Source organism: Oryzias melastigma, linkage group LG17 (assembly GCF_002922805.2).
Source record: "Oryzias melastigma strain HK-1 linkage group LG17, ASM292280v2, whole genome shotgun sequence".
NCBI classification, from domain to species: domain Eukaryota; kingdom Metazoa; phylum Chordata; class Actinopteri; order Beloniformes; family Adrianichthyidae; genus Oryzias; species Oryzias melastigma.
Genome location: NC_050528.1, coordinates 5,462,728 through 5,480,625, shown reverse-complemented (window position 1 = coordinate 5,480,625; position 17,898 = coordinate 5,462,728). Strand labels below are relative to the sequence as shown.

At 36.4% G+C, this 17,898-nt stretch overlaps 2 protein-coding genes across 8 annotated transcripts in view; one reads left to right on the top strand and one right to left on the bottom strand.

Annotated features, from left to right (window-relative positions):
- Positions 1-2,921, bottom strand: part of abcb8 (ATP-binding cassette, sub-family B (MDR/TAP), member 8) — a gene marked incomplete in the record, with an annotated part of 6,123 nt that extends 3,202 nt beyond the window's left edge. Inside the window, 3 exon segments of the mRNA XM_024273901.2 lie at positions 673-828; positions 899-1,217; positions 2,715-2,921. Of these exon segments, the coding sequence (XP_024129669.1) occupies positions 673-828; positions 899-1,217; positions 2,715-2,818 (579 nt within the window).
- Positions 2,922-3,114: 193 nt separating this feature from the next.
- The window catches only part of atg9b (autophagy related 9B), a 23,575-nt gene continuing 8,791 nt past the window's right edge, over positions 3,115-17,898 (top strand). For 4 of the 7 annotated variants that reach the window (XR_002919457.2, XR_002919458.2, XM_036216349.1 and 1 more), the window contains exons 1-12: positions 3,116-3,756; positions 3,882-3,925; positions 4,870-4,934; positions 7,992-8,162; positions 10,667-10,808; positions 10,894-11,642; positions 12,975-13,128; positions 14,695-14,874; positions 15,006-15,251; positions 15,831-16,069; positions 16,144-16,237; positions 16,413-16,497. Coding sequence is in view for 5 of the 7 variants with exons in the window: in XM_036216349.1 (XP_036072242.1) it covers positions 3,648-3,756; positions 3,882-3,925; positions 4,870-4,934; positions 7,992-8,162; positions 10,667-10,808; positions 10,894-11,642; positions 12,975-13,128; positions 14,695-14,874; positions 15,006-15,251; positions 15,831-16,069; positions 16,144-16,237; positions 16,413-16,497 (2,278 nt within the window). In the remaining 2 variants the exon portion in view is untranslated. Of the gene's footprint in view, positions 3,757-3,881; positions 3,926-4,869; positions 4,935-7,449; positions 7,497-7,991; positions 8,163-10,666; positions 10,809-10,893; positions 11,643-12,974; positions 13,129-14,694; positions 14,875-15,005; positions 15,252-15,830; positions 16,070-16,143; positions 16,238-16,412; positions 16,498-17,898 lie in introns of those variants that run through there. The other 3 variants (XM_024273898.2, XM_024273896.2, XM_024273899.2) reach the window with 3 other exon arrangements.

The following is a 17,898-nucleotide window of genomic DNA, read 5'->3' as shown; positions in this document are numbered from 1 at the left end:
CTAGCAGTCTAGTGTGTAAGATGAGCTTCAAATCGGACAGAGAATGTTAATCATTTTATTTCTTTCAAGTCAATATTTACAAGTTTTCATCTTGGTAAAACTTCACCCGTTTACCTCTGGAGAAAAAGATATGGCAAAATGCTGCATTTTCACTGTAAATCAGCTGATCAGAGCCGACGAAATGTCTTTTTTTCTCTCTGTGACAGAGAGTGTCACAGAGAAAAACAGCAAAACAGAGAGAAGAATCGGGAAAAAAGGTCAAAAGCTTAAAACAGGGGGTTCCAGACGAGGACTTCCACCAATGATTTCAGCTCCGGCAGGAGGAGAGACTTCCAACTATTTATTATCGAGAGCCCTATTTTTTCTCCGTGGAAAAATTATCTTGTGAAAAAAGTATTTTTAAGACTTTCAGGTTGTGGGATTTTGGTTAAAAACTCCATAGTCATAATTAAAACACTAATTTTTTTTTAAAGTGAGAAAAATGCTCATGAGGGACTTTAAACAATCCACAAATATGCACATTTTATTCTTAAATATGAATTTCAGATGATTATTTTTTACACTCTTTGCCTTAAACTTCCTCATTTTTGAAAGCACATTTTCCAAATCCTTTCAGATAACAGAAGTTTTTAAGAAAGCTTCAAACTACTAAAAATCAAAATGATTCCGTACTTGGATACCATACAGTCCCAGTAGTTTCAGGGCAGGGGCTGTCATTTCCCCCACATAAGTTCCTGTGTTGTCCCTGAGGAAGCGTGCGACCACATTCACCAGATCTCCCAGCATCAGGGGGATTTGAATGTTCAAGATGGCCGCCCCGAAAGCGAGCTGAAACGAGACAAATCGTCATTACACTTCCAATGTTTTACTCAGAAGAAGATGTGACAGTTTAACTGACCACGACTGCACAGATGAGAGCAAACAGCTGAGGTTTGACGAACTCCCACAGGATGTGCCATTTGAACTCCGGCGCCGAGTCTTTGGCTACAACTTCTAGTGGAGTGTTGTTGTTTACGTCTTCTTGACAGTGAGCTACGTGGCAAAACAAGCGTGTTGAGACGGTTAGAAACGCTGGTCCGAGGATGAATTTCAAACCCTGGGGTTTGATGCCCTTCGGAGACCGCCGTACGGTCCTCTGAGTGAGACGCCAGAAGCGACTGACGGCGCTCTCCAGCTGCTGCGAGGAGCTCCGTGCATGAGTCCCTGAGGAAAACCACCTGGACAAAATAAAGAGCATCAGTTAGAAATTTTAGGAATAAAACAGAAACTATAAAACTAAAAGAAGTCATCTGGAAAAAAATGTAAAATAAAACTAAAATAGTGAGATTTTTATGAATCTAAGTGAGGAAATTCAGTGGTTGAAGCATCAAAATGGAACCAGAAAAACAAAATGTCTAACATAAAACTGAGAAGAAATGACTTAATTATTATACAATAGATGAATGTAAACAGGAAAGCAGAAAAACTTTCATTTATTTATATATTATAACTTATTACCAAACTTGAAAGGAGGCAAAACTCTGTCAAGTTTGTGTCATTTCTGAACTGACAGAATGAGTTTTGTTAACATTTATTTGTTTAAAGACTTATAATTGATTTTATTAACAATATATGGTGTAGCAGCACAAGTGAGATGTTTGTTGGTGTAGGGATATTTTAAGAAATGGTTTTCTAAAACGTCTTTGAGGAGTTAAATAATTCTAAACCTACATCAGGCACAGAACTCCTTGGTACCAAACTGGTATGGACGCCTTTTCAAGCCCTAAAGTTTAAAATTTGTGTTTCAGTTGTATTCTTCTGTACATTTTACTAAAGCATAAAACCGATCCAGATTCATCACAACTTTTAATTTTGACAGCAAACCATGTGAGTTCCTTTCAAAATAAAATACCGCCCTGTGTCAAAAATTTTGTTTGAATAAAAAAATAAAATAAAATCAAACACAACATTACCATAATTGTGATTTTGTGTGCATCATGATCTTTTTTTTAAATATTGAATATAAACATGACAACCTGAGTGTGAAATCCAATTTTTGAATGAATTTATATGTGGATTAAGCTTATTCTAGTAATAAACTACCATTATTTTTCTCAGTTATCTGACATGTTAAAATTCTAAATATAAACAGAATGTATTTTTAAAAATTACAAAAAAATACAACTTAATTTATGAAATCATTAGCATTTTTCCTTCATAGCCCAAGAGCCACAATGAAGGGATGAAGGAGGCGCATGTGGCTCTGGAGCCTCAGGTTGCTGACCCCTGACCTAGAGACTGTAATTTAAAAAAACAAACCAAAAAAAAGTTCTATATCAGATGAGGCATTAGCCAAAGGTCGCTTATTGCCATGAACTGTGAGTTACCAAAGAGCTTCAACCGTGTCATTTTATGTTTAAATGATAAATACTTTCTTGGAAAACTTGACTCATTAAAAAGTGGGGAAAAAACACCTTAGATAAGGAAAATGTTTGTTTTTTCCATTTGTTCTTAGCTCTACTTCCTCCTACTTTTAAATAAAGACAATACAAGGTCACTTCAGTATGAATGTCTTCGTAGATCATTGGATTGTCGGATGGTTCCTACTCTTATTTACTTCCCTTTTTTAAGGTCGAGCAATAACAAAGTAATTAACTGCAGTTCTCTTGTAAATGTGCAGCTTACAGAACAGATCCAGATCTGCTGTCATGAACCAGAGCGGATCACGCACCTACCGTGACAGCTTCCAGTGGACTCCTGTTTTACTACACGGCGAAGAAAAGAACTGTGCCCGCAAAGGCGAATATATCCCATGTCTACAGCAAATAAGTTGAAACATGTTTGAAGCGTATTTGGTCAAAGACGACTCATTAGTTTGGAATAGTTGTTAGGCTTAACAGTAATCCGGCGAGACCCTGTAGGCAGCCATATTGGAACTTGGAATTTGTGTTTGTGGAATTAGAAAACTCAATAATTTTTATATATTTATTTTATTTGGGGTATGTGCTAATGTTTGTTTTTTAAGTTTTATTTTTTAACAAGTCAAATTACAAAAAATTTAAACGAATGATTAAAAACTGTAACGGAAGTGGCGTATGCTCAACGGAAGTGACGTCAATAGTGTTTTTGTTGACATTTATTTGAGAAAGACAAAAACAGCGGGCACTCGGTGTGTGTTTTAGATGTCAGCGAACAAATTCAAAGACATCGTGGCTCGTTTAGTTTTATCCTTTAGATATTTCGATGACAAATGAGCAGCAACGAGGAGCGGAGTTAAAGCGACCGGGAACGTAGAGCGGGATAAGCAGATGGACTCGGGAACAAAACAAACCGTGTCACTAGGACCACACTAGGGGCTGAATCATTCACATGCTACCTGGCTACCTCTTTTGTTCTTTATTTTTTAACGTCTAACTCAAAGTCAGTGAATAAATTACACTCGTTTGTAGGCTTTTTGTTTGTTTGTCAGAGCGACTCGGTGTTATCCATGTCATTGCTGTGTGGGGTTACACAAGCGGTGTTTTGGCGACAGCTGAGTTAGCATGCTAGCTGTCCTTTGAACAGCTTTACCTGCTAAGCAGCTACAGAATGGAGCTGAGGTCGCGAACCTGAATTCACTTTGTAAAGGGTTTTAGTTCAAGTAGCTCGACTGGAGAATGTGAAGCACCATGGCCAATTTTGAAACCTACCAAGAGTATCAGAGAATCGAAGACTTCGAGGAAGATTCTCCAGCTGGAGAGGAAGATTTACTAGTCCACGTCCCCGAAAGTCTAAAAGGTAAACAAACCTCTAACATTACAGCTTAAGTGCAAAAATAGATTCAACCTCCGGCTGTAACCGATCAAAAACACGATTTTTAGAGAGAATTTCTAAAGATGTTTCTGTGTTTTCTTTTATGACAGACTCATGGCACCATATCAAGAACTTGGATAACTTCTTCACAAGGATATCCTTTCAAAGTGTTACTTGTTGCTATAAACTAGTACAAGTCAGTGGTTAAAAATATGACATTTCACAATGTTTACCAGGAGCTTGTTACGAAATAACTTGCCTCAGGGTACCAATCTGAAAAAGTGTTTGCAACCAGTCCTACCAGGAGTGTGATGCTTTGACAGGAAAGTATAAAGGTCAACCACAGAACATGTACATAAAATGTATGTGTTTTAAAGCCCCCCCTGCATATGGCATCTCCCAGAATGATTTCTAGTTTGTTTCTTTAAGCTGTAGAGACCCACTTGGATGTTTTAACATGTTTTTGTGGTGTTTTCCCTGATATATATATTAGGGAAATCAAGCTTAAAATTGCTTTATGTATATTGTTGCAACTCAGGAGCAGATAAGGAAAATATGTTGGATAAAGATTGCATTTGTTACATAGAAAGTATGCTGGGCGGGTGACAAGCTCTCTGCTCCAGTCTAATCCATCCACTTGCAGACAAATAACTGTACATCTTTGTTTTATTTTATTTTTCTGTAGAAGCTGGTATCTGTCTCAAAACTGGAAAAGTTCTGATGTAGCTCGCAATTTTTCTAGCACAGGTAATGTTAGGTTGGGGGTGTGAGGGGCTGTGAGCTAACAGAAGAAGGTGTAAATAGATGCAAGGTGAATTTCTAGTGAACTACTGCAAAAACTAAGTCCCAGAAAACGATATGTTTTTTTTTTTAAATGGTATAACCATAATTAAAAGACCACTGGGAACACTTTAAAAATAGATTAAAAGATGATCAGACTGTGACTTTAACAGTAATGCTTTTGTAAATTATTGTACATTTTCATTCAACATAAAAAACGGTAAAGATTTGCTCTACTTCAAGCCGAAACTGTATTTAACTGAAGTGTTTTCATACTTGTGTTTTTAATGTTTATTTCTCCTTAACCTTCTTGTCCACATTTATCATTTTCATCAGAAGAATGGATTCGCTTGTATGATGTTATCTGAGTTTTTTGAACTTGTGTAAGTATTTGTTTATTTGGAAACCTTCAGGTTGCATCATTAGATACAAACATGTTTTTTATGTATTTATGCTGAAAGACTTTAGGCCCCAACAATAAAATATCCACTTATTTCAGCAGCGCTGCAGAGAAAACTGTCATCATTAGTACAGAAAACAATTTGGTTATTTCCCATTTAAAAAAAACGCACCTCTTTTCTATAGTTTTACTCGTTTCCCCTCATTGGTCAGCTTTATTACTGTTTCTTTGAGTCATTTGCTCACTATCATCTCTGGTTTTATTCTATTTCGAGTATTTTAATCTTTTAACTTGAGCTTCGTTTTATCATCAGAGCCAGAAAATCTGAATTCATAATGTAAGTCCTTATAGTTTTATTAAAGGAGGGTTTTAAATTTTATTAATTAATGATAATTCACTGATAACCCCACTTTCTGAAATAAAAAAACTAATGTTTTTTTAGTTTATTGGTAAATTCTGCAAATATCTCCTTATACAAACGTGTTAAAACAGGCATCCTTGAACTCTCCTCTTTTGTAGTTCATGCATGCGATCCAGAACTTGAGCGCGTCTCTTTGAGTTCTGTCCCGCCTGTCCAATTAGCCGTTAAGCCAGCGCCTGCAGCTCTTGGTTTTAACAAGGAGTCATTCTTTCTTTGGCTGGGTTTGACCTGGACGCTGCAGATGACTCGACTAAGTGACAATGTCAGCCAAAAACAAGTCAGATGACATTTCACTGTGAAAGTATTTAATACGCCTGTCGATATAAAACTAGAAAACCAGTTGGGGCTTCTGACAGCAGCTGCTATGCTGAAACTTTTGCTGTTTGCAGACAATTTTTAGAAGGTGCAGTGGCTTTGTGACGCCCTTCCGCTGTCAGTCATCATAAATCTTAATTTATGATTTTTTAGTGATTCTCCTGCTCCTTTCTGTACGGTTTTCAGCACATAAAAACTCAATCACACTTTTAGCAATTTAAACAATCTTGGTATCAAAACGTTCAGTTTGTTCTTGAAATTACTGCTTGTATTTTAGGTATTCATAAACTTGATAGTTTTTGAAATATTGAGCAAAATATGCTCAATAGGAAATGAATGAGAAAGTCTTCAATTGTCAAAATTATAAGTAGATTAGCATCAAGCCTTTAAATATATTCATGGGCTGTTTTCATCTTTTATAGCAATTTTCAAAATAATTCGAGTGTACCAATTATTTTAGCAACATGCTAACGTTTTTGGCTAATTGGGTATGAACTGGGTTTTTTTAAGGCTAATTTAGAGTTTAGCTTCTATTTTAGCAACATGCTAGCGTTTTTGGCTAATTTGTTATCTACTGGGGTTTTTATTTTAAGGCTAATTTAGAGTTTAGCTTCTATTTTAGCAACAAGCTAATGTGTTATCAACTGGGGTTTTTTAAAGGCTAATTTAGAGTTTAACTTCTATTTAGCAACAAGCTAACGTTTTTGGTTAACGTATTATCTATTGGGGTTTTTTAGGCTATTTTAGAGTTTTCTATTTTAGCTACAGGCTAACAAGTTTGACTGATTTAGTTTCATGAGGAATTTTATGCTATTTTGAAGTTTAGCTAGCATTTCGCCTAAGCAATGTGCTAGCTTTTTTGGCTAATTTGTTATCTACTGGGGTTTTTTTAAGGCTAATTTAGAGTTTAGCTTCTATTTTAGCAACATGCTAGCGTTTTTGGCTAATTTGTTATCTACTGGGGGTTTTTTTAAGGCTAATTTAGAGTTTAGCTTCTATTTTAGCAACAAGCTAACGTTTTGGCTAATGTGTTATCAACTGGGTTTTTTTAAAGGCTAATTTAGAGTTTAGCTTCTATTTAGCAACAAGCTAACGTTTTTGGTTAGTTTATTATCTATTGGGGTTTTTTAGGCTATGTTAGAGTTTTCTATTTTAGCTACAGGCTAACAAGTTTGACTGATTTAGTTTAATGAGGAATTTTATGCTATTTTGAAGTTTAGCTAGCATTTAGCCTAAGCAATGTGCTAGCTTTTTTGGCTAATTTGTTATCTACTGGGGTTTTTTTAAGGCTAATTTAGAGTTCAGCTTCTATTTTAGCAACATGCTAGCGTTTATGGCTAATTTGTTATCTACTGGGGTTTTTATTTTAAGGCTAATTTAGAGTTTAGCTTCTATTTTAGCAACAAGCTAACGTTTTGGCTAATGTGTTATCAACTGGGTTTTTTAAAGGCTAATTTAGAGTTTAGCTTCTATTTAGCAACAAGCTAACGTTTTTGGTTAATGTATTATCTATTGGGCTTTTTTAGGCTATTTTAGAGTTTTCTATTTTAGCTACAGGCTAACAAGTTTGACTGATTTAGTTTAATGAGGAATTTTATGCTATTTTTAAGTTTTGCTAGCATTTAGCCTAAGCAATGTGCTAGCTTTTGTGGCTAATTTGGCATCTACTGAGGTTTTTCATGTTATTTTAGAGTTTAGCTTAAATTTTAGCAACATGCTAGCGTTTTTGGCTGGTTTGTGATCTACTGAGATTTTTTATTTTATTTTGGAGATGGCTTCTATTTCAGCAACATGCTAACGTTTTTGCTGGTTTGTTATCTACTGAGATTTTTCATTTGATTTTGGAGTTTAGCTTTTATTTTAGCAACAGGCTAGCATTTTCAACTAATTGAGTTTACTTTGGAAATTTAGACTATTTTGGAGGTTAGCTAGTGTTTAAGAAACAAGCTAGCTTTTTGGGGTCTAATTTGGCATTTACTGAGCTTTTTTAGGGCTAATTTGGAGTTCAGCTCGTATTTAAGTAACATACTAAATATTTTTGCAAAATTGGCATGTATTAGGTATTTTTAAGTGATTTTACTACAAATTTTTCAGAAATGTAGGTCAACTTCAGTGCTCTTTCGTTGTTCTTTAACAACATTTCCAGTCTTTTAGCAAATTTAACATTGTGCAAATAGCTTTTGTATTTTAGCAAAAAAACTTCAGCATCTTTAGTAATTACTTTCAGCAAAAAAGCATTCACATTAGCATTATTGCAGGTAATGCAACTTTTCTTTAATTATGTTAACAATCTCCTCCTTGCAGTCAGTTTCTGTTTGTTGTGACATTCACCACTTTCCTGGTCAACTGTGTGGAATACGACGTCCTTTTTGCCAACCGAGCGGTCAACCACACCGGGCCGGGCCACGGCCCTTTGGATCGGAACAAAGTCACTCTGCCAGATGCCATTCTACCCAGCCAGCAGTGCACTGAAAGGTATGGATTCTTTGCTTTGTGCTGCAGACTAATCAGGTTGTTTTGTATCTTTGTCATGGTGACTAATTAATTAATCTTTTCACAAGTACGGAATTATAGCTAATTTATCTGAAGCACATTTGGATTTTTCTCTAATTCTCTTTATTAAGATATTATATAACAACTCTTGTGAAAAGTAGAATAAAATAAACAGTTAAAAAAAGTGACAAAAATGTTTTTAATTCATGGATATTTTCCAAAAACAACACCTACATTTAATATATTGACCTCATTTTAATGGTGTTTTTTTTGTGTGTTTTCAATTAGTTTTTAAGAAGTCTTAACAAAATGTCTTAAATGTTATCTTGAAGTTTTGCTCATTTCTGAGTCAAACTGCAGCTTTGAGTCAAAAGCTCTCAGCCCAGCACAGGAAGTGCTTCTATGTTCTGGTCACGCTGCCTTTAGAGAACAGGGCACTGTAACCGATAGCTCTGGTGTGGTGCTACCGGACAGGATGGTGACAAACTTAGAAGCAGATGACACCTCCGTAGTTTGCTGTAAACGGCCGCTCCACTTCCTGTCTATCCTGCAGGTGAAAAACCCTGTTGTCACTTTTTTCTCTTCAGCTTTGACTCTGCCTACTTTCTGCAGCTTGGCTCACAGACTTCCAGTGAATTTGATATTCACCAAGACTGTGACTCAGAAGTTGTTTATATCAAAGTTAATGACGTGCGACAGCTTGTGATTCCAAGTAGAGAACAGCTTGTGCTACAGTTAGAAATATATATTTATCTCCGGTCTCACATTTATAGCAACTTTACACCTTATTTATAAATCAATTCCTATATTTTGCTTTAGCTGAAATTGTCCTGCGAAGTAAGTTTTTTTTTTTGTAAAATAGGAATTGGTTTATTTCAAACAATTAAATAAAACAAAAGAAGACAAAAAATATCTGTATAAATATTTATATATTTTCAGGCCAAAAAAGTTTAAAAATAGAATTCAATAGAGATTTTTATTTTTTTACAGATAAAGATTCAATGAAGCAAAGTTGTTTGTTTTTAGAAGCTGTTTCTGATTTGAAAAAAAAATCCATAAAATATTTTTTTCCATAGAATTCCAGTTTAACCCTCACTTCAAGCTCCAGTTTTCTCTCAGGACAAAACAACTGATCATATTTTGTCTTTACAGAAATCCTGTTTTATTGAGTATTTATTTCAACACTAAGGGACATTTTCTGTGCTAAACTTTCTGAATCCAATCCAGCCTTGTTGTATAAAAAATATCAATTTTTACAATTTTCCACAAATCCACAACTTTATTTGATTGAGTCTTCATTCTCTGTAAAATGTTTGCAGAACTTAATGATGAAGATTTACTCTGTAATGTCAAAGTGGAAGATAACAACCGGATATATGCACAGATTGCTTTTTACGCACGCAAAACCTCATTTACTCACATATCTGATATGAGACTATTTAGAAAAGATTTATCCTTAAGTGACGCGTTTAAATGCAGCTAGAAAGTTTCAAGTTTTACCAAATATTATTCACAATCTAAGTTTAAAGCAGCTGAAAAGAAAACTCTGATTCTAGCAGCATATAAACGCATCATTTAGACACAAATCTTGGAGACTTGAAAAGAGTCTCATCAGATTTGTGCGTAACTGTGATTTTGTGTGCGTAGCAAGTAATTCGTGCTTATTTTTAAAAAATGTGTGTGTAATTAGTTTCAAGCTATTGTAATTTTTAGTTTGTATTTTTTTTATTTTTTGATTATGCACACAATATACTATATGAGTTACAAATCATGAATTATGCACTCACAAAATGGGAATAAGTCTTTTTTCTCTATACTCTTTTTACCCCGTAGAAACTTTACAGACATGTTTTATTGTTTGTTTTTTTGTTCGCTTTTGGCTACTAGCTTAGCGATCCAGGTAGCCGCTTAAAGACAGGTATTGTGAACAGAATCCGGAAGTTTTCCAAAATTAAACTTCCTTCAGGGTCAGAAAATAAACTAAACGCAAATAATCTAAGTTAGTGCATGTATTTATTTATTTATTTTGTCCAGATGACCCCACTTTTAATGTAAACAAGCTAGTGAGAGGTTAAGTTGAATTTAAAGAAACATTTGCTCTTGGATAAAAACTGTTTTTGAACAGATTGGTTCTGCTCTTAATTGCCCAAGAACACTTCGACACATGGGCGGGCCAGGCAGGAATCGAACCCGCAATCTTCCAATCAGGAGTCAACCGCAAATATTATTCCAGAATAAATCAATTTAACTTTCAATATTTTACTCTCTATAAAAATATATTTAGTCAAAATTATACACGTTAGAAATGAGCTCAGGATAACATTGAGCCATTAATAACAATAAAATAAAATGATCTGGAGGGCCTTGACTTTGACACATGCGGTCTAAAGATATTAAATGTAGAATAAATAGTCATAAATAAACTGGAAAATTAAAACATTTATATATATTTAATAAAGCAACGTGTTCACATTTGTTTTATTCAGGATACAAGACAACAGTTGGATCATATTCCTCCTCATCATGGCAGCAATCTTCTGGATCTATCGCCTCGTTAAAGTCTTTTGCAACTTTTTAAGCTACTGGGAAATCCGGCAGTTCTACATCAAAGCTCTAAAGATCAGGATGGTAAATATGATTGTTTTTGAATTTATGGTGTCATTCAAGTTTTCAAATAAGAAGTTCCATCGTGTTTTCTGTGTCTGCCTTCCAGGACGAACTATGCAACTTCACATGGCAGGAGGTTCAGGGCCGTATCATCAGCCTGCAGAAAGAACAGCAGATGTGTATTCATAAGAAAGAGCTGACAGAACTGGATATTTATCACCGTATTCTGCGCTTTAAGAACTACATGGTGGCTATGATAAACAAATCCGTGCTGCCGGTGCATTTACAGCTCCCCCTGCTGGGTAACGTGGTCTTCTTAACCCAGGGCCTCAAGTACAACTTTGAGCTCATTCTGTTCTGGGGGCCGGGCTCCCTCTTTCAAAACAAGTGGAACTTGCACCCCAAGTACAAGCGCAGTGGGAACCGTCTGGAGCTGGCCCAGCAGCTCAGTAGAGTCATCCTGCTGATGGGCGTGGCTAATCTGTTGCTGTGTCCGTTCATCCTGGTGTGGCAGGTGCTCTACGCTTTTTTCAGCTACACCGAAGTGATCCGCAGAGAACCGGGAAGCCTGGGCGCACGCCGCTGGTCCCTGTACGGCCGCCTGTACCTGCGGCACTTCAACGAGCTGAACCACGAGCTCCACGGACGGTTGGGGCGTGGCTACAAACCCACTTCCAAGTACATGAACTCGTTCACGTCGCCGCTACTGACTGTGATCGCTAAGAACGTCGCCTTCTTCTCAGGATCGGTATTAGCAGTTCTCATCGCACTGACCGTTTACGACGAAGACGTTCTCACGGTGCAGCACATCCTGACCGCTATCACTGTGCTGGGGGTGGTCATCACCATCACCAGGTGAGCTGAGATCAATATCTGAGCTCCAGGGTTTATGATCTTTGAGTTACTGCAACTTTTCAACCATTAACACGATAATTCCAGTACATTGTGAAGGAGAAAAGCGGCTCATCACCGTTGACGCTTCAGGTGTTAAAGAATTAAGAAGAATGAATTTTTGCATTACATATGCAAAAAACACAATCGTTATTCTCTTGTTTGATGTATTCCGAGTAGTGCTGCCAAAAACTATTATTTTAAAAGTTGACTAATCACTGATTATTTTTTCCGATTAGTCGACTAATTGAGTCATGCACAAAATGGGTGTAAAGCACAAATCTTAACCATCAATATCTTTAAACCAACTAAAAACTAGATTTATAGCATTACCTGCGATAATGCTAATGTGAATGCTGTAAGCTGAATTTGGCCGCTGAAGATGCTAGTGCTGATAGTGTAAAATTCTCAAATTGATAGCTGAAAAGGCTGAAGTTGAAAGCCAGCTAAAATATATTACTTAAATGTCACGTTAGCCTAAAAAAAAAAGACTGAAAAACCGCCCAAGTTAGCCAAAACAGCTAGCATGCAGCTGAAATATTTGCTAAACTCCAAAACAACCTATCGGCTTATCCCATTTGGGGTCAGCACAGCGAAACAGCAACCAATGCTTCAAATCAGTGATTTGGCAGAGAGTTTTTACGGCGAATGCCCTTCCTGATGCAACCCTGTATCTGAAGGGCACAGGGATACCCATTTTGGCAGCAGCGTCAAGGGTCTAGCCCAAGGACCCAATGTGGATTGAGCTCAATGCACGCCCTGGGGATTGAACCCAGGTTGCCTGCGTGACAGCCATACACCCAGCCCACTGAGCCATCCATCCGCTAAACTCCAAAATATCCTTAAAAAATGAAAAAAGCCTAAATTAGCCAGATTAGCTAGCATGCAGCTGAAATATTAGCTAAACTCCAAATTACCCTAAAAAAACTGAAAAAGCCTAAAATAGGCAAAATAGCTAGCATGTAGTTGAAATATTAGCTTAACTTCTAAACAGCCTAAAAATAATTTTAAAAAAACTAAATTAGCTAAAATAGCTAACATGTATCTGAAATATTAGCTGAACTTCACATTAGCCTTAAAAACCTTAATAAATGCCAACATTTTCCAAAAGTCTAGCATAATGCCATTATAACTTTTAACTTTACTACACTCTGACTTCACATAATATGAAGGATCGACTGTTAAATTAGTCGTTGACTATTTTAAAAGTCGATTATTCGCCGATTAGTCGTCTAATTGTGGCAGCCTTAGTTCCGAGACATTTCGAGACTAGATATTCTCTGCTTTTGTTACTAGGTCTTTCATCCCAGACGAGCATTTGGTTTGGTGTCCGGAGCAGCTGCTGCAGTGCGTGCTGGCTCACATTCACTACATGCCCGACCACTGGAGAGGCAACGCTCACAAAAGCGAGACCCGCGACGAGGTGGCACAGCTGTTTCAGTACAAAGCGGTGAGGAGAACGGCACATCTTTGTCAACAGAACTTTAAAGACCAACTGCAATCCTCTTTTGATCTATTGTAAAAGTGTTTCTAGGGATCTTTTAATGATGATTATGTCATTTTCTAGGATAAAGGTTATGTCCTAATTCCTTGTCTACTCACTATATATTCCATTAGCCATTTTGTAGTGCTGTCTGAATCTATTCCAAAATCGAGCGCCCTAGAAATTTCCCAGAAGTCCCAGTGTACATCGATGCTCTCTACATTCACAAATATAGACCACAACGCTTTTGAGCAATTAAAAAAAAAAAGTGTTTAAATGTAGTTTTCATCATCAGAGCAAAGTGGAGTCATAAATAATCAGCGTAAAATGATTACATTGATTAGATTTTCACTTTATGAAATTACTGACATTATATTTGCTGTTTAAAAAAGTAGTGAGAATGATGTTCGAATTGCTTTTAAAATCCAGGGCGCTACATAGACCTACATTAGATAGTTTTGTAGTAGACAGGTATTAGGGAGGGAATTCAGACATAGCCATAGTTTCTGCAGAGTGACTGTAGTTAGAATTTCACTTCTGAGTTGTGGGCAGGACAGTTAACGCAAAGCAACCCCGCCCCCCCTTCCATTCCCCATTGCGAAGCAGAAATCTTAAGGCCCGCCCAGTTAATTGTCTACATCACAATTAATTTCTTTTTTTTTTGGTTAAACCACGATTAGCTCAAGGTGAATGTGAAACCAGATTGTAAAGTTAAAAAAGAAATTGGAATATTTGGAAACGGTTTAAACTTGAATGTACACATAGTAAAAGCAAACAAATGATTGAAAAATTAAAAAAGACATTTTAATTATTTTAATTTAATTCAAACTTAAAGGAATTTTAAACATTTGAAAAAAGAAAAAAAAGTAAACATAGTAAAAAACTTCCCAGTAGCCAATGAGCTTAGAGCCCCCCCCAGCCAATAAACTCAAAGCCCCGCCCCCATGTAAAATTAGGCTCAGCAACAAAAAACAAAAAGTTTACAGTGAAACTGTAAACTGAGGATTGAACAAAAAGAAACAAAGATACAAAAAAAAAAATAAAAACAAAAGTTCAAAATAAAAAACTGCAGTTATTAACATTTTTACTTCTTGTAACCATTAGATTTAACTTTATAGTTTGTTTTAAATTGACAATTTACTTTGAAATATTCAATATTTCTTTCAAGTTTTAAAATTATTATTATTTTTTTTTTTTCAAATTTTATTTTCACATTTTTTATCTGTTTTTTTCTATCTCTTAAAGTAGATCCTGATTTTAAACGCCATTATTTTATTTGTTTCTGATTCACAACAATTTGAACAAAGAAAGACTCAGAAATGCAATTTTGAGCTTCATTTACTCAATATTTATCCTCCATAATTAGAAAAATGCCACAAGAACATGTTAAAAACACCAAAAACATGATTTTCATCAGTTTAGATAATTGAATAAATTTTGAATTTAATGAATTATTTTTAGTGGATAGAAGGCCACACCCTCTTCTGTCCATCATTTTTGTATTGTTGAGAATGAAACTGATGTTTTCTTCAGGTGTTTATCCTGGAGGAGCTGCTGAGCCCCATCGTTACTCCCTTTATCCTCATTTTCCTTCTGAGAAACAAGTCTCTGGAGATCATTGACTTCTTCAGGAACTTCACCGTGGAAGTGGTCGGAGTCGGCGACATCTGTTCCTTCGCACAGATGGACATCCGACGCCACGGAAACCCGACGGTAAGACTTCATTCGATTTACAAAACAGGATTAGAGACGATCTGTTCAACATCTCCCCGAAACATCGTTAGTGCGACCATCTAACGAGACTTGTTTCTAATTTGTCACATGTTGGTGGTCTGCGTTTGCAGTGGATGTCGGAGGGTCAGACAGAGGCCTCCATGTACCAGCAGGCCGAGAACGGCAAGACGGAGTTGTCCCTCATGCATTTCACCATAAAGAACCCACGCTGGCAGCCGCCTCAGGAGAGCTCCGTGTTCATCAGCCACCTGAAGGAGAAGGTGCAGCACGACGCGCAGGGGGGTCCCTCCACACAGCTGCTGCTCTCTGAGGCTCCTCTCTGCACCTCACTGCAGTCCAACGAGTCTGGAACCGGGGTGAGAAACTCAACACCCATGCTGGCTTCAGCTGTGATACGTATCAGTAGAATATAGTTGTGTAAAAATAACATTTGTAAACCGTGAGGTAGATTGTTTCTCTAAAAATCAAGGGGGTCCTGGCTGCAGACAAGATGGCACCCAGACATCATTTACCGGAAGTGCAAATTCCACAAGATTTCAGAATTGTAGCACCTTTTATTCAAACTAATTCAATGTAAATAATCAGTTTTGAGCTAAAAACTGATCAAAAACTGTATTTTTTTATTTCTTCCAAAGCGTATAAACAAAAGCATCTCAGCAGCGACAAAAGCAGATCTAGTGTGAAAATGTTCCTTATTTTCTGAGAAAAGGTGTGTAGTGAGGGGTTTTAGAGCCCTAAAGCATCTAGAATTATTGGGGAAAAATATATATATAAGTACTTAGCAGGTTTCACCTTTTATGAGTTATTTTTAGAAAATAATTTCGGCAATAAATGAGCAAACACTGTAGTCAAAATTAAGTTAAATCCTCTAATCTGGTAACATTTTGGTTAAAAATCAGATTCACCGTCTCTCTAAAGTGTGTCATTCTTTCCAGCCCGATAACCTTCTAGCCAGTGTCCTGGCTCACCCCATCCTAACGGCGTCTGGGCTACAAGGGCGGGACCACCGTTTCATCCGCCCGAGCACCGCTGCATCTGCAGCAGCCAGCGTCCTGGCCTCCTTATCCACCTCCCAGTTTGCACACGGCAGTCGGGGGCGCCCCCACGGCCTCCTGCCCTCCTCTCTGCACCCCGAGGCCACCATGTACCACAGCGACCGCACCGCCGTCGACAGGTATCTCGGGATAGCACGGTGCATACTGAGCTTTCATTTTTGCAGCTTTTATCAGCTTTGTAATTGTGTTGCAGTTTGTCCAACAGTGAGTCTCACATGCGGAGCAACGCTCTGCACTCAGAGTTTGCGTCTGCAGAGATGAGTCTCCATGCCATCTACATGCACGAGGTCAGTTCCTCACCACAAACTCTTCTCATGTGTGACTAAAACACTTGCTGCTAAGACTTTAAAGAACTAATTAACTGAATTCCTTTGTGTGTGATACTAAAGTCTATCATATACAATGCTATTAGCGGTAATCCAGCGGTCTAGAAGTCCATTTATCTGCTGTTTGTCTTTCCAGCTCCACCAGCAGAGTTCCCACCCACAGAGGACATCGGGTCACTGGCAGAATCCTGTCCCAATGAGAGATCTGCACACAAACACGGGTAAATGGAAATATTGATCCTCCCTTATCTCAGGGTTTACAGTTAAGCTTTCACACATGTGAGATATGCTGCTGTTTCTCTGGGTGATTTCTGCATATCTCCTGCAGCAACACAGGAAATACAGATACAACAAACAGACATGAGGGGAACTTTATTAGTGGAAATGGTTTTGGATTCTGGTTATAATTCAGAATCCTGCACCACGGGCGGCCGTGGTGCAGTGGTAGGGCGGTTGACTCCTGATCAGAAGTGAGCGGGTTCGACTCCGCCTTGCCCGCCCATGTGTCGAAGTGGGTGGATAATCTAAAGGAACTGTACATAGAATCATAGAATTATTATCTTATATATTAAAAGTAGTGCTAATAATATATGATAATATTCTCTTTGTTACATTATTATTATATTAATATATAAACTAATAATATAGATATGTATTAAAAAATATATATTGCATATATTTTATTATCTCTACTATATATATATATATATATATATGTAGTTATTTATTTAAAAAATGTGCTAATATTATATAATAATATTATTTTTTTATATATTAATATATATATATATATAACAAAAATTTGAATATTATTCTTCTTTTTCTTCTTCATTTATATTTATATAATATACACGTTAATAAAAAACTACAAATAGATACATACAAATGAAAAAATACAAACTATTTGCTTAAAACTGGAAGAAAAAAAACTAATGTAAAAAGGTGATAGAACTGAGAAAACTATCTTAGTACAATAGTAATAAACTAATAAATCATCATCAAATCTGAAAGTACCTCTTAGTCTATTTTGATTCCATAATAATGACGAGGAATTCCAGTCTAACTTATCGACATTTGCTGAAGACATCCTTAAGACTGAACCAAACATTACAGTGACATTTGAGTTTTTTGGGTCTTAAATTAAGTTTTTATGTTATTAAGAGTATATGGAATAAAATACTTCTGTGTCATTTTACCAATAAATTCAAGATCTTTTTACTTAATGAGATGAAAAAATCTCAATTATAGTGACTTTGAGAAAAGCTTAGAGAAGTTAAAACAACTTCAAACCTGGTAAAATATCCTAAATGTCTAAAAACAAGCGATGTGCATACTACTCTCTGATTTTACCATATTTTCAATTTTGTACTGAAACTTGGTAAAATACGTGTAAATCTACTACTTATCCTCTGTATTCATCCGCACATAAATTGTAATAAATAAATACTCATAATTGCAATTTTAGGTCAATTTTCTTCATATTTCATTATCAGAAAAAATTGATTATTATATTTCTTGTATTTGCCATTTTAGTTCTTGTGTTCATTTCCATTTTGTGTTTGAAAAAAAAAAAATGCCACAAGATCAGGTTAAAAATACCTCAGTTTTCATTGAAGCGAGTC